Raw genomic sequence first — 27,429 nt, forward strand, 5'->3', positions numbered from 1 at the left:
GGTGTGTGTGTGTGACGTAGGGCACGTTATAGTAGAGCACCTGTGTCACACGCGCACGTGCCAACAGTGAGTTTCAACCCACACGGGAGCAGCGATATGAAGACCAGGTTACTCGGTTTGAATTGGGAACTCCACTCTAAGAGGCACAAGGTAAGAGCAGCGTTACGAAAAGTCCACATTAAAAACGCGTGCGGTGTGACGGCCACGTTGGTCGCAGCTGCTCCCTCGACTAATAGGGAAGACTGCGACGGATTCATTTTGCACCGTGGACTTTCGTCCGTGAAATGTTTACCTTCGTATGAACATTATTGATTTGTAATGGAAATCAGTCGTTACTGTGAAGCATTGTCGCAAAATGCAACCGTAAGTTAATTGCAGCCCGGATGTGTTTGAAATGATTTGTGCACCGGGACTGTGCGTAACCTCAACTCCCCTTCTCTCTCCCTGACTTTGGCATTTCTCAATCTTAGCAATGATAAGCGAACAGTTCTTATCAAGTCCTGGCTTTCTCCCACATGTTTCCTAATAAAATCCCCGAAATTGATAGACTCAAAAACGTTCATCTTTCTGAAGCTAATGTCAACATTGTCCAACTGTCCATTATTCTTACCAAATACCATAACATGCATCACTGTAACGGCGTCAACCAAAGTGTTGAATTCGACACCGTCATAATGTAATAGAATACCAGTTGACGTTTGCTATGAAGATGAACACTTCTTTGTCATAATGCCATAGTTCTACAATAGCTCCCACTGCCAGTCGCAAAGACATCAATGCATTTGGCATTATTAACTGAACAGTTAATGTTTCAACAGTATTTTCAGTGACAAGAGGGCATCTTGACCTTAGGCAGTAAGCCGTTGAAAAGAGAATGATTAAACTTTTTTAAAATTAGATGCCAAGGGGCCTGCTTCAGAACTACTGCTGTTTTCAAAACAGGAAGAAAACAAAAAAAACCCACATTGCAATGGCTTCTCCACAACTTTTACAACATGCTAGAAACAAATAAATTAAAGTGAGAAATAGCAGCAATTCATAACGCACTCAATAATTGCCGCGGTGAGAAGTGACATGCCCACTGCTGTCTGGCATTATGAATGGGCTAGTGTGGCTTTTGTCTGTAAAGAAGCTGCTGCAGCACAAGTGTTGATCCAACCACCCTCTCCCTGTAGTTTCCAACAGCTGCTATGCATCACTCCGTTACATTCCACATAAGCCAACCGTTGCGCCAAGAGTGCACAAATGTAGCAACCTTTCCATTTCATTAGATGGACAGGGTGCACGGAGCTGAACTGGACAGCTGTGGCTTCACTTGAACTCATGATGTTCTTTAGCGTGAACAAATATGTCTTGAGTTGTACGACTCAAGATCGATCGGTGGACCCCACAGCACACAACTTTTCACTCTTGAAGCCACAGAGACAATGTCAACAATGCATATCACCCAGAAAGCCCTACTATATGATAACGGTTCTTCCTAGTACTGAAGAACTGTCAGGCATTTCTGATTTTAATTGCGATTACAGCCATAATGACCATGCAAGAATGCTGCAGCATGAGGCCCCTCGCAGTACCATCTTCCTCCACTCTGAGGCTCATCAAGCCAGTGATGCAACCCCTCCTGCTATATCTTTGTGGATTAAGAACATCCCCAGGAAGAGACTAGGTGCTAATGGGATCCCTAGACTTTTGTGGACAGACTGGGAGAGCATCAGTCACATGGTGCTCTGGGGGTATGAACTATAGTGGGGATAGATTGGAAGCAAATCTCTTTCTTACTCTTCAAAAGCTGGTAGAAGGATAGGAAAACTTAGAGGAGTCCAACGGTAGATAAAGGTGGGTTCTGAGGGAGATGGACACTCCAATGAGTACTTTATAGTACCAGTGGGGCACCCAGGATATTTTCAAATTACCATATGGTGGAGGGCACTTATGAAACATCTGCCATAACATAGCCTGAGGCCCCAGATCTAACCTCTTGGCTGAAACAGAGGTCTTACTTGTTGTTACAGCAGTGATGGGGACACACCCAGCCGCCGCAGGTTGTGTGCCACCATTGCGATAGCAAGGTGGAATATCCAGTTTCCACCATCTAATTGTCCATGCTCTGCTTAGGGGTGGCCTGCAGGATGGACTTGACTGGCGTGACTCCAAGACTGGAGAAGAGGGATTGGGCATGGATGAGTCGCTACCCCACATTTCTTTTTATCGGAACTGTATTTCGGAACAACAGTGTAAATACTGTCCTTACTATTAACACCTTGCAATCAGCACTCTGGCACGGCAGCTAAATAAGTGGGGTCACTCTTTGGGCTGTGGCACTGGAAGCGGAGCTGATGAAGGTAATTGGCAGCAGCCAGGGCCTCATCAGACCAATTAGTCTGCGTCCATGATGTCATATTTGGCACTGAGCCAAAAATGCTCCTGTCATTCAATGACCAATAGGGTGGAATTTCTAAAAAAATCAATTTCATAAATTATATTAAAACATAATCTATAGATCATTCAAAGCCAAAATAATTTAACTTGATGATTAATAATTTAATTGTTTTATTTTTCAAAAAGGCATCTAAAGAAATCCAATGTGTACACTCTAAATGCATTACAGTGCAAAAATAATCCAAATAAAACTAAGTTAGCCACGATTAGACAACTTTTTTTTGTTTTGTTTTGTTTAGTTTCTGCATTGCGTTCTAGCATGTGTGCAAAAGAGAAAACAAGGAGGCTGAAACAATGTTGCATGCTGCAAGTGAATGATGTGTGGACAAGGACACTCAGTCATTAATATGAGGCAATGTAACCGATGCAGTGAAATAACTACAACAATTAAACCTGCGTGTCTGTCAGTAAGTCGGCCGGGTCTTTCGAAGCAGTAGCTCTTGGTGCAACCATTAAAAACTTTTTTTTTAAAACTGTCTTACAGTTCTGTGCAACACTATTATTAAGTTCCTAAAATAGATTTGGCGTTCATCGTACACCAATGTAATTAGCATTTGCATTGACTGATACCAAAATAATGTGTTCCAGGCTATGAGTTATTTCTGGCCCTCTCGTGCTGCCTGGGGTTTCTTGTCCTTGTATCAGTCAACCGGTTAACCAGTTGAAAACTTTTTCCTTTGAGCATACAGCCGCACTAAAGATACGCAGTCAGGAGGATGACATGCATGAGCTTTTATCATTCTGAGATGCAACGTTTTACTGTTTCCTTACGCTGTATTTTTTGCTTCTGAAGGTAAAAACAACTGGCGTTAGACCACTGCACCAGCACCACATTTACCAAAGTAATCAAGTTAGCCGTGCCTTCTGTTAATGTAGTGAGGTATTGCTTTAACCCTATGCTGCCCGTTAGCCTGTCTCTCCAGTAGCCTGTCCGCCCCTGGTCAGACTCTGTTACACATTACCTCTCAGAAAGATGTTATCATCCCAACCATCCCCCACATGGAGCCTGTCACTGAATGACACAGCCCACAACACAACCAATCCGCTTGGCTGGCTACTCTGTACAACCGCATGTCTTCTAATGATGCACTGAGTTTAAAGTGCAATTAAGATCACTGTGCGAAGTCCATGACAAAAGTTGTATGGTACTGGTGGCCCGCATGGACTCGTTACAGAGCTAAAGACACCCCCTTTGTGTAAGTGTGCTTCGTATGCACATGTTCTGCTTCCAGCTCGCAAAGGTGACTTCAACAAATGCAGGGGAATTAAAGCACGACGTCAACAAAAGACGTAAGGCGGAATAAATTAGCCGATTATTTGTTTATTTGATTATTTGTACACTACTGTGTCAGGGCGTGCATGGCTGTTTTGTGAGTCATTGTGTTAAAAATATCCTTTATTGTGGTGGATCAGGTTTGGGTAGGAGGGATCGTTTTGCCCCACTGGGCCAGCCTCGTGGGCAGCAGATGAGCCAGAGAGACTGTGTGTGTGTGTGTGTGTGTGTGTACAGTGTGTGTGCGTGTGCTCTGCTGAGCTGTAAGCAGAGGAGCCCCGCTAGCCAGCTTGCTCGAACGGTGCTCTGCACACTCCGGTCCAACAGCTCGTCTCTTGTCTCTGCTCCAGATGATGCCTTGGATTTAGCCGGCCCACATGAGTGATATGAATAACACGCTGGACGGAATACACACTTCTGGAAGCCTCGGAGAGAAAGCAGATATTTTTCAGAGTGGTAAGGGTAATGCGAGTGGCTTTCCCAGCCCAGCCCTGATCCCTACGCGAGCTCCTTTACCAACACCAAATGCCCAGAAGATCAGGACCTCGCTCAGCAAGGGGAACAGGTCAGACTCATTTTTCTCCCTTGCCATGAATGACACCAGTTTTTAAGATTCAATCAAAAATAATATTCTGTTGCACTAAAACTGAAAGCACTGTTTTCTACTCGACACTTTGCAATGTTAGCTGCCCCACAGAAGAATAGTTCACTCTTTGTATTTGCAGAACTGAGACACAAGCGCCTATTGGAAAGCCGTAGGGTAGACTTTGTACCTGGAAACACAATGAGCTTGACCCAAACGCAGCTGTCAATGCAGTGTAATGTTTTATTCCAACAGTGCAGTTAAAGACCTGGAATCAAATCAAGCACCTGTTAGTTTGAGGGAGATAATTAGTAACTCAGTAACTGCTGTGTTTACAGAGCAGTAAAGAAAGTGTCAGTCAGACATCAGCCACTTTCAGAAACTGAGGCCCTCTCATCTCCAAGTGTGCTGAAAGCTAACTCTTATCTTCTCGTGATGATAAAAGTAAAGGACTAAATATCCTGGCTACTATACTACCAAACATTTGCAGATGCATCCCTTTAGGGGTTGTGATGAGTGACACTCAATTATACTATTTCCAGATTATCACAAAACAATATTTATTGATCATGCAACTTTTTTTATTGTAATGTGGCTTACTTTCCTCCAGACACCAGTTCAAGCACTTTTTCTTTAGTGTCTGCTAGCTGCAGCTCACATGTGCTCTATCTTATCAAAAGTCTGATGGATGGTGCGTCGTAGTCGGTAGTTGAGAGCAGGAGGAGTCCATGCAGAGACAGCCTTGTGTATGCTTATCACCTGCTTCATTTATACTCCCCCATTCAACTACATGGGACACGCACAACAGAGAAGCCAGCAATATGTTGTAACAGCTCTCTGAGCTACAGCTTGCCAAATCTGTCTTGTAATACATCATTATGATTTTACAGTCTGGACTGACTCTGACAGGCAAAATAGGTGATCCAATCCATTATTAATCTTTTTAAAAACTTGATTTTCCAACCGCACTTTCTCCCAGAGTTTCATACAATATCAAACTTTATTCTGTATCTGCTTGATCCAACATTTGACTGAGGCGTCTGTGTCTTCAAATAGAATATTGTAGATGTGTGCATCATTTCCTACACAACGCACAAACATTCAGCCCGACGTACTTTGCTCTTTCTGAAACGATGGGATCTCATACATTTTGGAATAAGGTGTGAACAATGCTCGCCACATTTTATGCAGCATCTGCTTCTTCCTCTCTCTGTGCCTGTGCTTTTTTTGTTTTTGCCCTTCAGGAGCAATCAAGAGGGAGAGGAGTCATTCCCATCCCCTGTTCCAAACCCTCTCCCTGAGCTTATCGCCTCAACCCTCTCCCCCCTTGTCTCTGAATGTTTATTACCATGGACCAAAAGTAGTGCAACTCAGGTGAGTGTTCCATTTACAGCACTCAGGGGTGTTTGTGACACAAAGAGGCATTTTATTTAAAAAAGAAAGGCCTTTTCTTACATTTTCAGTGTGCTACCTCAGGCAGTATAGTTATGCTTTATTAATTGGAACAAGTGCCAGAAAAACAACTGGAGGACATGTGTGTCTTGTGATTTGTCTGAAACCTCAGGGAACATGGTATGCAAGTATGTAATTGGTTACAGTGAACAGATAAAAGTGCACACATAAAAGTCAGCATACTCAGAAAATGCAAACGCACAATGTTTCTATACATTGGGCAACAGGCAATACATGTGATGTGTGACACCACCTGTAGACATTGCATTTGAAATTGTATTATTTGGTTTACCCAGGAAATACCTGGCTTAGTGACCAACAGCCACTCAGTTGACACTGCATTTGTTTTAGGGTGTGTGATTTGTAATGCACTGGCATGGTTGACAAAAGATAACAGTGCCAGATTTACCACACAAAATGCATAGGTACTTTGGAAACAATGGGTCTTTGATTTCACACACAAGTAGTTAAAAGTCCTCTCATTGACAATCTTTATTTATTTGTATATATATATATATATATATATATATATATATATATATATATATATATATATATATATAGTGATGTATTGCTATACTGTAAGCTAAGCAATATATGATTTTTATGATAAATGATTTTTGGAAAACTCTCAAGTTGACAGTCGACATGAACACACCACCATATGCATAGCTGATAACTGAGTTTTATCAGAACGGTGGGATCTGCATATGCATTTGTTACTGTCCCTTTAACATAGAACTACTAATGAGTGCAGGTCAGGAGAAAATGTATTATCATGCACTGCAAAATATTACTTAATATGACTTTGATCTGCTGCTGTTTGTACGTTTATACAGAACTCACTGCCACATTCTAAAAAGAGAGCACGTTCATTACGTTGGAAAGCTAACAATTATGGGTCTGCTTCAAAAGAGCCTGGGTTTCTAAATGGATTTTGTCTATACGTTTTCCAGGGCTGTTAAATTAGTCTGGTCTGTCAACCACTAGATATTTCCTGGATGAGGATCCATAGACTGGATGCTGAAGTTGATTTCAAGTTTTTCAGTATCTTTGCGGTGTGTGTATTTGTGTGTGCAAGTGTAGCAGCAGGGGGCACCTCAAAGCAATGACTCATAGGAAAGCTTGAAATTACAGAGCTCATCAGTTGCCGAGGACGATCAGCAGCGTAGGAATACTCTGTGCTCATGTGCTGCTTTAATCCTGAGAATGAAAAAAGGAAAGTGGTGCCTCCATTGTACTGGTGGCATCGCGTGCCAATTATCCTCTGCTCTCATCAGCCTATTGTGAAGATCAGGGATTTCCACAGATTCTGCATTTTCTTTGATACATGAGAGAATTATCCTCTAGTCTCCCAGTGAAGGAGCAATATGACACCCTGTTGACATCACTCTGCAACAATGTGGCTTCCTTGTGAGCACATCTTAAAGTGCTCCTCGCGTATCTCGCTGATGGGCCTGGCAGCCTCTTACTTTAGTCTTTTCAGCAGCGGTACCGCCAAGACACAGGGAGTATGTCAGAGTGAACAGCTGTTTTTGTGTCACAATCCTCATGTCACAGGGGTTATGACCTTCTTTCAGTAGCACTCAAGAAACCAATGACATCATTGTTCCAACTGAGCAGCACTGATCCCCTCTTGCTCTCTGAACTTTCTACAAGGAAAATAGTTAATTTAGCTTACCAGTGTCTCTTTTTGAGGAGTCAATTAATAATCTTCTGCTAAAGGCAGGCTTAGATTATAAAATGAGCTGTTATAGAAACATGTTGCTCCTCTGCTATGTGCACGTATCTAAAGAGTTGGTGGTAAAAAAATAGTGACGGACTTGGAATTAAATCCGAAAGTCGCTTTCTCTCTGTCATGTTTAAATTGGTTGGCTAAAGTTTTAAGGAATGCCCCTTTATTTTTCTCTCTCTCTTTTTCGTTCTTGTTTCCTATCGTGCTCATGGCACAAATGCAACATTTATTCTTTGCCACGTGGATAATTGCAATGAGACGCAGAAACAGGGCAAATTACATTCCTCTACAAAACCTTATGGCCGTGCTTTCGTCGTGATATCGGTGCAATATCTTTTGTGAATCGGACCTTGCGACGGGGCAGACGGCGGTTGCAATTGATGCACAATGCATGGTCCTATCAGCTGCTGCATTTCATTCTTAGTGAATTTAGTGAATAGAATGTGTCCTAAACTACCTCAGCTGTTTCAGACATACAACCCAGACATTTGCCGATTTACTTTGTGGAATAAAATCCTCTGTCATTTTTGAGTTGGACCTCAGGAAAAGAAATGCCGACTATAAATGCTAAGGGTTCATCTTCTAAGACGATTGGCTAAGCCACAGCACAATGCCACTGCGTACACAAACACGGCACATTTAGCATTACCTGATGATGCTGTAAATATATGTTGGAGAGAGAAGTCTGTCATGCTACACGTTGGTCATTGTGAAGACAATTCCATGTTGATATTGTTGATTAGGGCAACGTAAGCTGGCCTTGAGTGTAACATCATGGAAGAAACAGCACATCGTCCTGATATCTGGCACAGCCTACACTCTCCAGGAATATAGTGGGCAGTCATGCTTGGGCTCGTACCAGAAACCAGAAGCGCACAGGCAGTCTGCTTCCAGACGGTGTTGAGTTGTCACTTCAGCCATATGACTCAGAGGAAATGCCTGCCCCTATAGAGATGTTATTTCAGATGCAACATGCACCATGTCCGCATTCTTCACTCTGAGTTTCAGCCTCTCCTCTCCAGCAGATGTAATGGACTCCCCCAGGGTCACACTTAATACAATATAAAACATTGATTCATGTTCTCTCCATTCAGCTACTTCATCATTTGTCAGAAAGCTGCTTGTGCTGACCAAACAGAGCTACGCTGAAGCCATACTGCATGTATCATTTGACATTTATAAACTCTATCAACATTAAGGAGTCATGCTGTAATCTCTGAACAAAGCTTTCCTTCTTTGTGCCGAACAGAGTATGTGTATATATATATATATATATATATATATATATATATATATATATATATATATATATATAAAGTCATCTGATGTTAGAGGCATGTGTCTCTGTCTATCTGCCCCCTTTCAGATGGACAGTCGTGAGATGAAATGATTCTACTTGTTGGTCTGAAACGTTTTTATTAGGGGTGTAACGATACGCGTATTCGTATTGAACCGTTCGGTACGAGGCTCACGGTTCGGTACGCATGACGAACCAAACAATACGTTTGAATAAAAAAAAAAAAAACGGAAGAATAATTCTTTTTTTTTTTTTAAACCTTTATTTAACCAGGTAGTCCCATTGAGATTAAACATCTCTTTTGCAAGATGTAAGTAACAATACAAGATGTAAGTAACAATGCTACATAACATTGAGGAGCAGTTTTTGTTTTTTATGCTTATGTGTTGCTAAGAAGACACCCCAGAAGATGGGTCACTCAGGTATAGTTCCATCATTGGTCAAAGTCAAAGAATAACTTCATGACGTTAGTTGTAATGAATAAATATATTTCAAAATAAAGTACATTTCTCTGGCATTTATAGTTTTCTACTGTACCGAAACGTACCGAACCGTGGCTCCACTGCATCGTACCGAACCCAACCGTGAATTTTGTGAACCGTTACACCCCTAGTTTTTATGTGCACCTTTCCGGGCTTTGATGCTCGGTTTTGATAGTGCTGCAGAGATATGGTCGGCTGCAGAGACTATATTTTCTCAAATTCTACATTCACTATTGACACCAAATAAGTTGATATTAAAATGAACCCACTTCTTCTTCTTGGTGTTGATGAATGCCAATGTAAACATTGACATGACTGGTTTTTACGGAACTTCAAGTTTTACCAAACTGGTATTATTCTCTGGTATAAATAAACAGTCACAATCAGGGTTTAAACTGTGAGAGTAGTCCGATATGAATAGACCAAACATAGAATGTTTGTTTAAGTCAAACACAAGAAGCATCTCTTTCTCTGTAACACTCTTTTCTGATCTTACCAAATCCAGACAGCGCTAAATGTGTGAATACACCTAAAAATACCAACTTAGTTGAATTTGTTCAGTCAAACATTTAGTAGTGTGAATGAAAAGACATCCCTCACCTCACTGAAGGTTGGCTGTGTATGTCACAGCACACCTCAAGTATAGTTAGTATGCTTTGGATTTTGTGGCGCCAGAGATGGACGCTGGTGCAACACAAGACATTTACTGAAAATCCTGCACCCAACTACAATTTAGAGGCAATTTACTTGAGTATTTCCATTTTATGCTCCTGAACACAAGTGGACGAGAAGTCCAACAACAGTAGTCACTGGTATCCGACTCACATTTTTCCACCGTGTGCAAAAGCACAACAGCAGTATCGGCTACATTTATTTTGATTTCATTTTTTAGCAATAACATCTAAAAAAAGAATTTTAAAGTCAGTGCTTTGGAAGCGTCCTCTTGGTGGTTATGTGTGTGGACGATACTATTGTTTTAGAGACTTCTTTTCCCCCAGTATTTGCTCAAGATGTTGCTTCTTCCCTGGCTCAGTGCCATGTTTAGGCCAGGAGGCATTGCCTTAAAGGCTAAATTCAGGGAGCAAAAGTTTACTGTAGATAAGATTGTAGCGTGACTGGCTGCGTCCTTCCTCAAGATGGATACTGCTCGATATCTCTGGCCGTTCTTTGACGGGTACACTGTGAATCTCCCCGGTCAAAGGTGTTTGTACACTCCATACCTACATGTATGCACCACTGCTACTCTGGTTGCCGTCTTGTTACTTTGACAGAGCATGCAAAGGGGTCTTCATTGAAGCAACTGTGGTCAAGGACAATGTGTCTAGGGCTGGCTTTGTTATGGGAGTTGTGGAGACTCTGTTATCATTCTGGCTCCATTAATTTCAATTCATTTTAGCTGTGTGATAACTAGCAGCGTCTGCTTGTCTGCGCACTCACAAGCCAGTGTGCTGTGTTTCGAGATAAACATGAAGCCTGTTGTGGGAGGTTCTCATGAGTTGAAATGGAGGACAGTGATTGGTGCTGGTGAGGAGATAAAAGAAATGGACCCATGCACATTTTGAAATGCAGTGTACAGATTTTTGTTACTGTAGCTTTGCAAAGCATTGGTGACGAGTAGATTTGCAACATAGCTGCTCTGGGATGCGCTTCTAGCTTACTGAGGGACCCAAAGTATTCACATCCTGGCAGCTTTCACACCACAACTAATACGCAGTATACCAAACCTACACATTGTCCGAAAATGAGGCAGATATATGGTACAGTATTAGCATAGCAGGGCTGAGTGAGTTTGTATGTGTGTGGTCTTTATTAGACAACTATTTCAGGCTCCTTGTGGTCTGCGAATGTCTCTCCCTTATAAGTGCACTCATAAGTTTTATTGAAATGGCATCCCCCCCCCCCCCCCCCCGCCCTCCACAGCATCTGGTATCTTTTGTGCAAGCACTTGTCCATACTTGTGCTCATGTAATTTCTGAAAAGTCTACTTCATTATAGTGAGGTTCATTTTAATATGTTAAACTAGAGGCAAACAATTCACAATTCGATTTGACCTAAACTATACCCGTCAACCTTTTGAAAAAATGTGTTTTATTTGACATTGATTTGGCTAAGACTGAGGCTTGAAAATGCGAGTGTCTTGTAAAGATGGCACACTGATATTTACAAGGCCTCTTTGTCTAGTCTTACAGTAAAACAGATGCGTGTTGGGAATTGAGGCTGTGGGCTATTTTGGACCGCTAATTCTCTCTCTCTCGCTCTCTCTCACTCACAAAGGGCCCAAATGGCATGATCACATTAGATACACTCGTGCCAAAGCAGTATATGAATATCAACAAAAACGACAGTATATTCAGAATGTTGTTAAGACTGAAAGACTAACATGGTAATGATAATTGAATAAGAAATAATACAATAAATGGATCATCTGCGCCCTGATGTAGATCTAACAGCTCACTCTTAATGTGTTTGCAGAAAGAGGTAAACTGTCCTGCAAGGAGACAACTTTTTTTAGATTTCCCCAGTACGCTCTTCAGTTTCTAATTATTTAAACAGTTATTAAACTGGAGACTCTTTAAGGATCACTTTTTGCCCATTTCCTTGACGAATGTCAGTGCACATAAATCAACATTTTCATGACTATGCTTGTGAATGTTTGTTTGGTGAAGTGTGTTTCACTTCTGAGTCTTAAAAATAGCTGTCTAGTGTCTGGCTACAAAGTAAAATAAAATATGATACATGGACTTTTTGAGACATCATCAGCTTATTTGCTGTGTTTTTCACATTATTGCCAGGCAGAATTTATTACCGTACTTTGATTCCAAGTATTTAACAGTAGCTTTGTAATTCAGGAGAAAATCCTTTTTTTTTCTGTGTCGTTTATTGGAACTGCCTTTCTAAGAAGAGCCAAAATGAAAACCTTTCCCAAGGACAAAGGAGGAGTTTGAGTTGAGGGTAGGCGACGAGACGGAGTTTCTCACACTTTCATTGTGAGGGATGTCATCCTCACAGCTTTCAAAAGGGTTACCATATAGTACTAAGTGCTGTTTGTTATATTATTAACTATCCTGACAACTACAATTGGTACATTAGCCTTATTTTCGGTTACTATGTACCTATCACGCAGTTAATTGTGCACCTAAGGCAGAATCATGAATTTCCATGCGAGAAGAGTCACCTTGCCTGCCATCACACCACTTTGTCTGCAGAAGCGGGTAGGAATCTTACACGGATCTCTTCTTCTACTCTCTCTTCAACATTTTTCCTCTGTATTCGTGAAGAGCTGCTTTATGTTCATGTTGGACGATCGTTCTAAATTGGAGCCGTCTTTTGAAATGGTGCCGGATCCAACATCATGTGAGCACTCTAAAAGGGCTCACTATGTGTACAACAAGGGTTTGTCTTCATCAGTATGTTATATCAACAATCATTTCTCTGTGCTGTTGTTACTTGCTCAATCTGAACTTTCACCGGGACTCACACTGGGTTCTTAAAAAATGTTAGCTTACATGAGTGGGGATTCATCTTTGACACAGATGCAACGTGTCATTTGATGGCAAAAGATGGTGTTTTACTCTTAGAGTAGCCGATTCTCTGGACTTCTAAAATGTAAAATCTGCATGAATGCTGAACAAAGCAAGCCCACATGTAAAATCTGAATATTTATAAACGGTACAGTATGCATATATAGTGTCAGTGGAGCGGCGCTTTGCATTGGTGGGACTTTCCAACAACAATATCATGTTAATTCTTAAATTCCGGCCTGCTCCCCTTTAATACTGCTCCATTATTCCTTATGGATTTATAGATTCTTGCCTTCCATCTTCTGATGACTTGCTCTTTTTGTTTACTTTGACACGGGGACGTCGACTTGTATTTCATATGATATTAGACTGGCAAACCTGGAATCTGCCAAGCGGAAACGTACAGTGAAATGTGGACCTGTGTGACAGATATGGCACCTTCTCGTGACCCATATTAGGTGGTATAAGATAAATATGGACTTTAGAACATTGCAGATGTGACATCTTTATAATGACAGTAAATGTGTATTATTCATCAAGCCACCTCAAGTGTCTTTTACATCCTATATCTGAGTCAAATGTGTTGTGAAAATCCAATACCAACAAGCTCAGAAGAATAGAAATCATTTTTTTAGATAACACCGCAGCAGCTCAGCAGTCTTGTTTTTAAAAACCTGTTTAAAGTAGCTACTATCTTTCCAGCGTGTGTATCTGTGTAGCCTGATAACATTTGTCTGCTGTTGCAATTCATCTACTCATTGGTGCCCGCTGGATGCTCTGTAAAGCAAACCGTATCCCGGCTTTGGATTTGTTTTTCCATTTGGTCCATTTCTGTTTCAGCATCCAGAGAACCAGTGCTTGGCTACTATTTGGGAGCCATGAGCTAAAGGCGTAAATAGCACCTGGTTTGGCCATTATAGAGAGAGCTCGAAATGAGGACATTGAGGACATTTCCTAATGGTTTCTTAGCTAGATGAGGCTGGAGGCCACCTCCTCACCACCACTACATGATAGAGCTGCAGCTGTGAGAGTGCAGTTCAAGGTTAAACCAAAGCGGTCTAATTGCCAAAATGTCTCACACTGTGCTGTCCTTGAGATAAGAAGGTCTAATAGAGTTTATGTTCAACAAGACTATATGTAGTGCTACATAGTCGATGTCTGGATTTGTTCTGACTTGTCCAGACAAGGCTTTTCATCGAAGGTTCTTTGTAACGCAGCACAACATGTTCTTTTGCTTCACCCTCACCGTATGTTGGCTGGTGACTGTCACAAAATGTAAAAGATTGCGTTGATTTCGAAACATTTCACCGTTTGTTCACCAGAGGGTACAAGTTTATTTTTCCACTTTTAAAGTAGCTAACTAGATATACAGCTTGCTCATGATTCTGTAATTTATAAACTTACGGTATTCTTATTACCGCCACCAAGGAAGTTATGTGAATAACTGCTTTTAAAACGTTTCTGGCCACAGCAGGAGACATCGTCACCAACCAGTTTCAGAATTTAGACTGCAGATTTGACTGCTTGTTTGAGTTGGAGGACATTTTTGAATGTTTGCTCTGCTGGTTTTGACTAAGCTAACAATACTGTATTGTGTGGACATTTTGAATAGTTTAATGTTGACAGTGTTGTCACTGGTGAATTTAACTATTTAGCAGTTTTTATCTGGGTGATGAGCTTTAAAGTATTTTACAATAAAGTTCAAGACTAATATCAAGCACAACCAATCTAGCTCGTGCCAAACTAAGCAAACAGAATGATCCCTATGGTGCTTTTATGATGCAGATAGTACACAATCGGATCAAATTTAAACTATTCACATTATGCACTTTTACGACATTACATTGCTGTCCAATATCTCACCCCAGTGAGCCTTACTTTTGTACCATTGTACATTTTTCAAAAGCGACCTCTTATTTTGGCATTTACTGCAACCAAGTCTTTACAAAAACAACTCATATTTTTCGTTGGAACAGCTGAAACCAGTTTGCTCTTTTGCCCTTCAAAGTGAAGAACAATAATCCCAACAGAGACGTTGCAACATAAAAGGTGTACTTGATTGACATGACGTAGGCGTACATGAATGCTACTCAGGTGAAAGCCTGTTTACATTTGGATCAGGGTTACTTGCTGATGAATGCAGCTCTGTGTTCACTGATAAAGACAGCAGCCGAGTACACAGCATGCTACCTTGCCTGGCCATTTATTAGAAACTCCTAACCAATGATTCACAGTATCTTCCACTCAACGTCATGTATGAGAAATGATGCATAATGATACAGTAAGTTGTTTTAGGAAGTAAAAGTAATTAGTTTGGGTTGTGCAATGAAGTGAGTTGACCTATCTGTTGATGTTATGAACAGCATGTAGTATGGATTTATGCGTATTTCTCATCTGATGTCCTTTCACTTTATATTTTGTTGAAAGTTCAAATACAACATGCCACTGCTCTACCACATCTGATGTAAAATATTGTATGTTTTATTTATGTCTTTGTGATTCAACATGGAATATTTTCTAAGTTTGGAAAACAACCAACAAGATATTTGCATGACTCAGACATCTGCTAAGTTAGTTAGTGAATCTAAAATAACCTGCAGAGCATAATTCCTCATTGAAATCCTCACTTTTAAATGCTTTTGATGCCAAACCATGTAAGCACCATTTTGGTGCCTTAGGCGTAACACATACAATGGCCACTTATACGACCCCTTTACAAGATACATATTAACTAAAAAAGTAGAACGTAGAGGCATGATGGAGTGTGGAAGTGTCCTGATGTGAAGCCTGGTTCTTGTGACAATATCTATGAAACTAACTTCTAAAGATTGATTTTTTTTTTTTGGGAGGAGGTGCTTTATCACCATGTTACTTCTGAGGGCGGACATCTGAACCACACAAGCAGAGCGGTTTCCTGTGCTGTCTCCATGGTTACTGTGATAGTATTATTTATTTTTTTGCATAATTATCACAAATGATTTGATGTCGGATAGTGGGTGGAAGAGTTTACAGGCTATGGTCTGAGTGATGGAAAGGATTCATGTAATTTAATTTAATTTCCATTCATTGTGGATGCCTGTTTTCTCGACATCCAAACAAAAATTTTCACGAAACTATATCAGTCGGTGTGTGTGTGTGTGTGTTAAGGACTGCAAACATGGAGTACATCTGCAATGCTAATGCCCCAAAAAGGTTTCCTCATCCTCTGACAAACCCTACCCTGTCCCTGGTGAAATGTGATGCCTGAATGATTTGATTTGGCCGACTCTCAGGAAGCCGCTTCCTCACAGCAGCTAAACAAGAGTGCAGGCTAGATGCAGTTATGACCAGCAGTTCAGCAAATTCATACCTTTTTTTTTATGATCTGGGGTTTGTTTATTTTAAATGAATGTGATGTCTCCTGTTCTCAGCTGTAGTTGTCTCTGATTTGGTTTAAACAAGAGGTTTGATAACGAACCTGCAGTGTTAACGATATTAAAACACGGGCTGCTGGAGTAATCCGTTTAGTGTACGCCCTCGTCTTTGTGAGACATCCACAAGCAAAGATATTTGTCTTTGTCAGGCTCCAAGTGGGCTGATTAAACACTAAATGGTTTACACTGAGAGATGATGTCATAGCTGAAGGCTCCCATTTGCTGATGGCTCCTTGAGGGCTCAAACCTCAGCCCCGCTGGAGAGCGCTGACCTCTTTTCTCTCCACAAAAGGAATCAGGCTGGCCCTGCCCAGCTTTGAACTACCAATAGCGCTCATAGAAAGAAAACAAAAAGACAGTCATTTGGTCTTTACTTTGCTCCCCTCCATACCCCGTCTCCGCACCCGCCTGTGTCAACTTTAGACAGAGTTGACCCAACTAGCATTACATTTAACCAGCACCTTTGTAATTGCTGTGTGGGCTCTTGCAGGGCATTATGCTGGACTTCTGCTTGCCATAGGCGTGTGAATGAGCATGGAGAGGGGGTTGGAGCCATTTTCAAACATTGAATATGTAACATTGCTGGCTTCATCTAGCTGTTAAAGTTATGGCATCTTGTAATTCTGACTTTTAGGTTCATGTTCCTTACGGCAGGAGACTCACCGCAAGGGGAAAAATATTGTTTTGTGTCTGATCTGATATGACAAATTTCCTCAACTTCTTAAAATGGACTCTTTTACAGTATTTCCTAGTTTATTCAAAATGATTTTGTGAATAGGAGATGCAGATATAGATACATTAATACAGTGATGTTAGAGAAGGCAATACAAGACCTTTAAGTAATCTTACGCTCTCTCAATTCAGACTGCAATGTTAAAAGTGATACGATGGTTTAAGATCCGACCTAGTGTGGTGCATTGCTGAAAGGGACTCCAGTTCATGAGCAGATCAATCTCTGACGCTTAGTGTTGGTGAAAGGCAGCAGGTGATTTGGTATCCACCCCCAGCAATACAGATACGGTATGTGGAGTTGGGACAGCGCTGTGCTAAGAGGCAGTTTTGCCTAATTGCCTCCTTTCAGCTCCACTGCAGCACAGAGCGAGAGAGGGAGGGAGAGAGCGGGCGAGGGAGACATAGAGATAGAGGCTCGGTCCTTCCCAGCTGACGCTCGCAGTGCTGTCAGACGTGTGTTTTTATGTTTCCTACAAAAGCTCTCTTTTGCAATGCTGTGTACTCAGCCATGCATAGGCTACAGATCTTGTACAAACTCAGAACACTGCTTGGCTCCAAACAGGGGGGTAAGTTCTGCTTTCAGATGGATTCAGTTTTTTAAGTGTTTGATGTCTCAATGTGGTATTGCAAGATTAATACACTTCACAAGCTCGATTATTTACATCCTGGAACATGCGTTGCACATTGTTCCCTACTTTGTAAGGTCCTTTATCAACGCAAATGTTCTCAATATTTTGTTGCTGCAGTAGGAAACAGGGGCTACCTCACTGGTGTTTGATGGTCAACCTGATTCATTTGTCTGATACTTTGCCTCACTTTTAATACTTTTCATTGCACTAATTCAAGTCAAAAAACCGCTCTCTGCTTGTGCTCCTCAAAGGTAAAAAGTACCCCATGCTGCTGAGAGGTTGCAGTGGTTGTTGATTCTATGCTTCTGTTTTCAGGTAATCAAAGTTTATAATGAAGATAACACCAGCAGGGCAGTGGAGGTTCCCAGTGACATCACTGCCCGGGACATATGCCAGCTGTTTGTCTTGAAGAACCACTGCATTGATGACCACAGCTGGACCCTTTTTGAACACGTCTCTCATCTGGGAATAGGTAAAATGTTGTTTTCTGTATAAATTGCATTGTTCTGTGAGACTGTAAAAAATCATGCATGATCATTATCCTAATCAAATCTCACATGTTGTGAGAGTATTAGACATTATGTAGAGGCAGCTCCGGTTAAGTGTTGTTGATCAAACTGTACACACATTTGATAGTATGTGTATTCACCATGTGATGGTAATGCTGTTGGTACTAGGGGCGAGGTTTGCTTGATTTGATGGGAGTGGCAGTAGTGGGGGTGGTGGGCAGGTGACTTGGCGATATATGCGAGTGGAACAGAGCACCGCTTTGTGTTTGTGGTCAAAGTTTAGTGCCCAATTACATCGTGTAGAATATGAGGAGGGCTAATATTTGGTACGGATTTTGTCTTTATCACTGCGAGGCATCAATCATATATATGCCTTGCATAGGACATTTTCATTTTAAAGGGGGTTTGTTTCATGAGAGAAATGGCTTGCTTTAGACACTGTTAAGGAGCATTGGTAGTGATGCATTGCATTGAATAGTTTGCTTTTAGTTGTAACCACTTATGTAACATGTACTGTAACGGAAGTGTTTGCTTATCATAGGCACATTACCATTTGCATTCAAGAATGATGTATGACTGACATTGAATATAGTTCTTAATAAGCCAACAGTGAAAAACACACATATCTGTCATTGATATATTAACACTGATCTGCTGAGGGACAGCATGACTGCATACAAGATTTCTCTGCTGCATTTTCACACTATTGCACACATTACATAATTCATCCATCTGTTCTGTTCCAGTCATCAATGTGTTCTTTCATCAAAGCCACGTGCTGCTGTATTGTGAAAAACATGTCGATAGATATTTGTTATTTACCTTTTTCTGAAATGAGATGCATGGTTTTCACTGTATTAAGGCAATAGACTGTTTTCCTGCTGTTTTGCAGACCACTCAAAGTTCATATCTATAAATGCTTATTAAATCAAATTGTGACCAAGGCATACAGTATCTAATTCCTCACAATCATATTATCAGCCATGTAAATCATGAATAGGTACTTGTTGTCTGATGACGTATTTGCCCTGATTGTTTGTTCAAAGTTGAGGGCTGCGTCTTGTGTGCTGTCTGTTGAATCAGGGGGAAACATTTGTGTTCACTCATTTCAAGTTCTGGGAAACAATTCATGTTTATGTTCTAATCATTCTCTTGAGACCTCTGCTCTCATCCAGAGGTTACACATTGATATAAGGTTGATAATCAAAACTGTGTGCCTCCAAGTAAAGCAATGATCTCTTGTCAGGAAATCTTTGCATTACGATTAAGAACATTTAAACGTATGTATTCTATTCCGTCTCCATCTTTTATCATAGAGGAGTGAAAAAAAACAAAACGTAATTGATTTTCTTTTTCTTGTCCTCCTGGTCTCACTAGAGAGAACCATTGAAGACCACGAGTTTGTGATGGAGGTGCTGTCAGGCTGGGGAATGGACACAGACTGCCGGCTGTATTTTAGGAAGAATTATGCTAAATATGAATTCTTCAGGAAACCCCTGGTGAGTTTGTGATAGCGTTATGCTGTGGGTATGGTGATGGGTTCACACGCATGATTTTGCCAACCACCTGTATTCCGACTACTGTGTGGGTTGAGGAGACTAAAGAGTGCTGTCACAAATGATGTTGCTTTCATATTGGTAGGATTTCTTCCCGGATCACATGGTCTCCATATCCAGTGAAACCAACGGGGTGGTGGATCACTCTCAGCTCATACAGGTATTACGTTCCTTCTGTTCACGCTGCACTCTCTTCCCCTATTGAGTGCCATTTGTGAGGCTCTCAAACTCCTGTCTAAATGTGTTTTCACATTAAGAGTCAACTGTTCACACCCATCTATGGACACGTATTTCTCTCCTCAACACAGACCTTTCTCAACTCCAGCACTTGTCCAGAGATACATGGACACCTCCATGCCAAAGAGCAAGGCAGGAAGTCGTGGAAGAAGTTTTATTTTGTCCTGCGGAGGTCGGGGCTTTATTTCTCCAACAAGGGAACTTCCAAGGTCAGTAAAAGAAAATGACTCGGCTACAGAATGTTGTCTGCATTTTACGAAATGTTAAGAGCAATATAAGAAGCGGAATACGACATGGGTTATTTATATAATTAAAACCATTCTGTTGCACGCAATCCTATTTCATATCCTATTTGGATATCTATATGTTGTTGCATTACATTGGTCTGGAGCGCTTGCTTGAATTTAAGGCACATACTGTAGTTGCGCTGTAATATTTATGATACAATTGGAAAAGACTGCTGTTGGTACACTGTGGGGGTCAACAGTTCATCCACTGTATATATCTCACTCGTGCTTGGAGAGTGCAGTGGAACAGGTTGAGCTTGATTTTCCTTCGGTCAGCTGGCATGTCACCCGGGCAGAAACAGGATTCTCAAAGCTGCTGACAAGTGAAGCTTATACCCAGGCACACGGCGTGCCAACACAACCATTTCTCAACTGCTTTCATTTCCTACAACAGTCGACCTTTTGTTGTCGGGTGCAGGGAGGCTTTGGTATGGCGCCCACTTTTACTCTTAGCAGGTTTACCATTCATCTGTGGTCGGACACATTGCTAGTCAGTCAGCACAGTCAATACCGGCTGAGGCGTTACTTTAAATAAGGAAGTCGGGCCGCTGCGTCACATGAAAGCAGAACAATGGCCATCTTTGTGCCTTTTTCTTTCTTTGAAATGTTTCTTTGGCACAATGTGGGCACTGATACTGTCTCGTTACAGACCCTATATTTTTATTGTGTACCTTCTGTGAAAACAATTAGACAGTAAGTGTGGTTTAATTCAGATATAGGTGGCATTCATCCACTGTTCAGATTTGGATTTCTAACAGAAGCATGTATGCTTCATGTCCAATTCATTTACAAAACTTCTTCACATTAGTGACCACATCATCAAATTTATTGAAGAGGCAAGGCTGCAATACTGACACACACAAACACAGACCTTACATGCCTCTCCATCCCTCACGCAGCAGACCTACAGACATGTTGCGGAGTTCAATACTGGACCCGAAACTTTGTTTTGATGTTGCATGAAAGTTCTTTCTGTGCTTTTGTTTTATAATGACTTACTCCTTTTTTTTTTTACAGGAACCAAGGCATCTCCAGTTCATTGCCGATTTCAGTGACAGTGATGTCTACACAGTGTTGTCAGCCAAAAAACTACATGGAGCACCTACAGATTATGGCTTCTGTGTCAAGGTACCAATCACTTTCTAGAAATGCCCAAACTGCACCAAAGGAGCAGAAGTAGAGTATAGATTCTCCGCATGCTGAACTCCTTGTCTCCTGTAACTTCTGTCTCCAGTCCACGAAGTGTAGTTCAGCCCGGGACTTGAAGCTGCTTTGTGCGGATGATGAGCAGACCAGGACCTGCTGGATCACAGCCATGCGCTTGTTAAAGGTTGGCTCGCTGATCACCAACTGGTGATGTCTAAGAGGACGAATGCTGAGTCAGTGCTAGAATCAGATTTAGCTTTGGGAGGAGGTCAGGGGAAACCACTGAGTGATGCTGGATGAGCACTCGTAGCCTTTATAGAAGCAGCATGTGTTCATTGTCTGGATATCTGATGGATACACTTAAGAGCATTAGTCACTCTCCTGCTGGTCTATAAATAATATACAGTCAAGCTTAACAGGCTTTATTTGTATCTGCCCCTTTTCATCCCTCCTCTCCAGCAATACTGAAAGTATTTTAAAGTTAAGATGTAATAGATATTTGAGATTGGAATTGAAAATGCTGACTTTTTTTGTGTGTTCCAGTATGGGATGGAACTGTACCAAAACTTCATTCAGCCACACCAGAAACAAAAAGCTTCGCCAATGGTAAGCTGAAGGTCTTATCTTTATGTCATGCAACTCACTTGAAAATGCCTTAAAAGCTTATATCCTCACATCAAAAATGTACTTTGGTAAGCTTATATTAACAGTGGATCAAAAGATTGTGATAAACACACAATCTGCAGTTTGCCGTAACTTCACCTGGTTGGGTCAGCGTTGGCGTGTTGGTGATTCAGCCCACATACTGTCCTCGCTAACCTTGTTTCAAACCCAAGCAGGGAACCTATTTCAGCCATAAAGCTCTGATGTACCCACGTATAATACCTCTCAAGCACCAAATGACAGACTGATAACGACAGCAACTAGCTGGAGAACATGGTAGAGCGTTTAACAGCTAAAAAAACCCATTTTACTCAGGAGTTGGTTTGAGACCAGCAAAGTGAAAATGGGACATTGTATCGTTAAATGTTTGTGAACAAGTTTGCCACATCAACTTTATAAGGTAGTACAGTGTCTGTTGTTTTAGCTTGTTCCACTGCTCCCAGGTGACCAAAGAAAATCCATTAATGCAGCTTTAAAGATACGTTTTCATGCCTTAAAAATGCAGCGTTGTAATGTAATTGCATAGGACAAATGAGGCACCTTCAGTGTGTTCATGTGGGTTTGGCGTCTCAGAATAGCCTCAGACTCTACTGGGAGTATTTTTGTGGCAGTGAACACAATCTATTTATGTCTTTTGGACATGTTCATGAACCCTCCACTTTCTAAAAATACACAGTGATCAGCTGCTCTCAGATTTAACAACTCTTCACCTCTTCTCTGCTGTCGGAGGGTCACCAACCGCCTCGCCAAGAGGATTAGCGCGAAAGATACGAGAGTACATGAATCTGCCAAATGCACGGTCAGGCTGCTGAATCTCCTGTGCTGCACGAGACAGATTTAGCTAAACATGCTACCTTGAGAAAACGGCTTCATATGATCACTGAGAAGTAATAAAAATGATAGAAATGGAGTCCTTATTCAGACACTAGATGGCAATACAATACCAAGAGACAGCAAAAGTCAGTCCACTCCTCTTCCACAGTATACAAAGGAAATCAACCCCCCAAAAAGGAAAACATTTGGGTATTTTGTAAAATAAAATACACATCTTTATACAGTATTTTTTTTGGATGAGAAAATAAAGCAAAATACACAACAGGGGAATAATTGAAAGAAAAATAAGTAATGCGGTCAGTACAAAAATAACATTTCAACGTATGTGTACAATTTCAGAGAAGTATCTCAGAGAATTCACTGGTGGCGATGGACTTTTCTGGGCAAAAGAGTCGGGTTATTGAGAACCCATCTGAGGCGCTGTCTGTGGCCGTAGAGGAAGGCCTGTCATGGAGGGTAAGTCTGGCTATCACCCAGTGAAAACATCTACCGGTACTTAATGAAATCTCTAGAATAAAAAAAGGTTATGAGAGAATCTAGGAACCAATCATTAAAATGTTGTTATGCGACAAACATCAAATATGTTCATGTTCAGGGTAACCAGAGTTATTAGGAATTAGCAAAGTACTTTTTACTATTCAACAGTATATTCATACACATAGTTGCTTAACACAACAACATAAAGGTTAAGTCAACAGTTGTAAGCACCTCATAAGTTGTGATTGTAATAGGATAAATTCACATTACTTCAACTTACATTGTGACTGTAACTCATTTCTCCTGTAGAGGAAGAGCTGCCACCGTCTGAGCAGCCACGGGAGCCCCTCCACATCACAGAGCTCAGTGTCGATCATAGGTTTGTGCGGCGCTTTTTAATTATTTTTGATTTGCTCTCTGTACATACCGGTAAGTGAAATGGATCATTTGCAATATATTGTTTCTCTTTGTGCTTCAGCCCTCCACTTGGCTCAGTCCTGGTTCCACGGCAAACTGTCTCGGGACGAGGCTCAGCGGCTAATCACTCAACAGGGTCTTATCGATGGGTAAGCAGTTACAGTGCTTTTCTGTCGTTACATTATGTCATTAAAGACATTAGGTTGTAGTAGGTAGACCTCTGGGTTTACAGCATTTGGTGCATGATCCTCAACAGTGAGGCTTTTTTGATATACCTTCTTTTCTAAAGGACAAGGTTGGTAGTTCTGTTAATAAAGAGTGATTTCCCTGTAAAATACCTTTTTTTTTTTATTTTATTTTTTTTTATGTGAGTCACATTTGAATTGAACAAATACATTTCTGTTGACAATACATTTGTACAATTATGTGTTGTGGGTAGTAACAAAATGTAATCATTTTAGAGATTATTTTTAAGAAGAAACATAAAGCGTTTGAATTATTATATCGTCACAACATCTGAATATACAATATTCTCTCGTGGAGCACAATAGACTGGACTTCAAGAGACAATATAAATATATTGATATATTCTTTGGGAAATCTCAAATATGGTTGAAGTGAGAATATTTCAATGCGTTCTTCTTGTTTTCAGAGTATTTCTTCTGAGAGACAGCCAAAGCAACCCGAAGACGTTTGTACTGTCGCTGTGCCACATGCAGAAAATCAAGCACTTTCAGATCTTACCTGTGAGTACAATCCACTGTTTGGACTTACATTGGTTTTTAATAATCTTCCCAATTTGAGCCTGACGTTTAGTAAGTCATCTGTCTCTTGTGCGTTATTCCTTTGTGTGTGGTTGTGCACGTATATGTGTGCATACTGCACTGCAGGTGGACGACGAAGGGGAGTCATTATACAGCCTGGATGACTGTCACACGCGGTTCTCTGACTTGATCCAGTTGGTGGAGTTTTACCAGCTAAACCGAGGGGTGTTGCCCTGCAAGCTCAAACACCACTGTTCCCGGATCGCCCTGTGAACGAGGGACCCCAAGAGACCCCCCGAGGGCCCACATGCACCTTAACTCCAGGGCCTTTCAGGGCATACACTCCCAGTGTTCTCGTGCCTTGAAGAAGAAAGAAATACAGACTTAACAGCCGTGCTAACTGAAACCACTGTTGTCATGCACTATCACCTTCTTCATACTTTGCTACGTGGTTCCTCCTTATTTTTACATTTCAGAAAAAAGTTGAATTTGACAATAGACTGTATGATAACTGACTCCATGTGCTGAAGATGATGTGCAGTTGTGTTTGTTGAACGTTAATCTTTGGCGCTGTAATGTGCCCACGTGTGGCCGTAAATCCATTGTGCAAAGTCCAAACATGACTTATTGTGCTGTGTACTGTAGAGCTGAACGTGTACTGCAAACAGCTTGTGATTCTAACATCATGACATCAGTGAAAGAAAGTGTTGTATTACTCAAATACATACAGTAGCTTGCATTTGGGTTTTCACTGACGAAATTAAAATCGAATGTCTTCTGCGATATGCATACAGTTATTTCATAAACATAAACCTGTCAATTTTTATTTGAAACCATATTATTCTGGGACTTGTAGTACACACCACCGCTGTCATGTTAAATTTGAGTAAAACTAAGCTATCTTACTTTTCATTGTATTTCCAAGCATTCAGGTATTTAAAAAAGAGAATGATTGTTTTCTATTTGAGTGCTTATTAAACAACCTATCAGGAAGTGCCACTGTGCGTGCCCTGTAAGCTGGACTGAGACTGCTGCAGAGAGACGGGGAGCGGTAACGTCAGGGTGGAGAGAAATGGCACAACCTCACTAGCCTGCACTGTACATTCATTGTAAATGATTGTGATTAAATAAGATGTTTGTATTACATGAAGTAAGTTGTGAGCTTGCTCTACAGCGAGAACGGTGAAATATATTTCACTCATTTCAGATAGTAGCCATTAAGATGGAAATCTGAAATACTGTGTGACTGATTTCTAAATTCAGTTATGTAATTTAGGTTTTATAATTTCCAAAGATTCAGGTATACAGTTTGCCACTGCTGTGGATAAATATTGTTTCAGATATTGTTTGTTTTTAATAAGCCAATGATGCATCAGCTTTTAAGAACAAGGCATTTTAAATCAGTGACATCATTGAAATGTCCATCTTCTGTTTGTTTCATTTTTTTGTTTTATTCAGCTGGACAACAGTGCATTGATCAATAAATGTCATGGACTGCATAGTTTTATATAAACAAAGTCTGTAATGTACGATTTGTATGATTTATTGTTACATTTAACGATGAGCTGCAAGGTAAACACACCGTTAGTTAAAGCCACATTACAGTACACAGTTCAATGATGTTTAAAAGCTGCCGGCAATTGCTGTAGTTAAATACGCAGCACGGTAAACTCCGAACTATAAAGCCCAGATGAGATCTGGGACAGTGTGACGCAATAGATGACTATCTCTTTATTGTATAAAATAATATACCGCTTAGTCTTTTTATAATAAATGGGTTATGATACAAATGCAATGACGGACACTAAATCTCACTGTACAATGAAATGTTCACCGTCGTTAGCACACGGTGGGGCGCTTCTTTGCTCAGAAAGATTTTGACATGATTTTCTAATGAGATCCAGCACATAGTTAAATTTAGCAGCACTATGTATGGGACACATTAGCACATTAACATTGTCAAGTATGAGTTGATGAATTGTGTGTATATACACTTCTATCCTCTACATAAATCATTTTTATAACCACTAGATGGTACTACTTGTCCAGGTTTAATAATTGTGTCTGATGCAATTTAAATGACATAATACATATACAATGTGTCACAGATGCAAGTTAAGTTGACTTCAAAAAGTTGTTGTACAAAAGTTGTGCAACTAAGACTTCACTGGTTGAGCATCTAAGATTGTATATGCAAATGCTTGGATTACATCAAGAAACACGTCTGTCGAATGTATTGCAATGAGTAAGTGTATTTTACGATGTGTCTGTTGTTTCTCTGATATTAAGTCATGTAATATTACTGTTGCAAGTAGTGAATTGAAGATGAACTTATTTTAATTTACACCTGAGCTCCATCGGATATGAAATATGAAAAATAAATGGTAAAGGATATGATTGTTCTCTACACAATAGTAAATGGAAGAATGTCTTGTGTTGAACAATCTTCTCTGTTGTGATACAAACACGTTGCCCCTGTACCTCCTGCCCTCCTCTACTTAAATAGCACATTTTGAAACAGTGCTAACATCCAGGGGAGATGTGCGCACACAGAGAAGTCTTAAATGCACCCCTGCTTCCGAGGTCTTGTGCTAAATGTTGTTTTGGATGTAATCCTGCCATTGATCGGAGTCTGGCTGCAGGGGGAGAGTTGGCAGCTGGGAGAGACTGCGCTTCCTTTAATGAATTCATCCAGCTCTATCCAGCCCAAACGGCCTGTGGATACAGCATTTCTCCCAGTAAATAAAGACCCTCTCTCTCCGCTCCGTCTCTGGCCCTCATGGACAACCACCACTGTTCATAACACTTCTCGCCACGACTTTGGATTTACTCCTGGCTGCACTCTCACTCTTACGACTTCAGACTTCAGAGTTGTCAACTTCACTCTGTTCTAAAATGGCCCTCTTGTTGTATTCCCCCAGTCTGTATTCAATTATCTGGCTACGCTGTCTTCGACCAATTACTGACTACTCTATCTCTA

At 40.9% G+C, this 27,429-nt stretch overlaps 1 protein-coding gene across 1 annotated transcript; it reads left to right on the forward strand.

The window, feature by feature from the left end:
* The first annotated feature begins 90 nt into the window (after positions 1-90).
* Positions 91-26,666, forward strand: grb14 (growth factor receptor-bound protein 14). Its single transcript, XM_079276673.1, has 15 exons — positions 91-150; positions 4,066-4,280; positions 5,543-5,672; positions 17,875-18,031; positions 19,446-19,567; positions 19,710-19,784; positions 19,933-20,070; positions 21,166-21,276; positions 21,383-21,478; positions 21,838-21,900; positions 23,131-23,247; positions 23,578-23,647; positions 23,747-23,834; positions 24,338-24,431; positions 24,576-26,666. Exons 2-15 carry the CDS (start codon positions 4,093-4,095, stop codon positions 24,720-24,722), a joined length of 1,596 nt encoding a protein of 531 aa, XP_079132799.1. The 5' UTR covers positions 91-150; positions 4,066-4,092; the 3' UTR covers positions 24,723-26,666.
* Positions 26,667-27,429: the final 763 nt, after the last annotated feature.

This window comes from Melanostigma gelatinosum (genome assembly GCF_949748355.1).
Source record: "Melanostigma gelatinosum genome assembly, chromosome: 10".
Taxonomy (NCBI): domain Eukaryota; kingdom Metazoa; phylum Chordata; class Actinopteri; order Perciformes; family Zoarcidae; genus Melanostigma; species Melanostigma gelatinosum.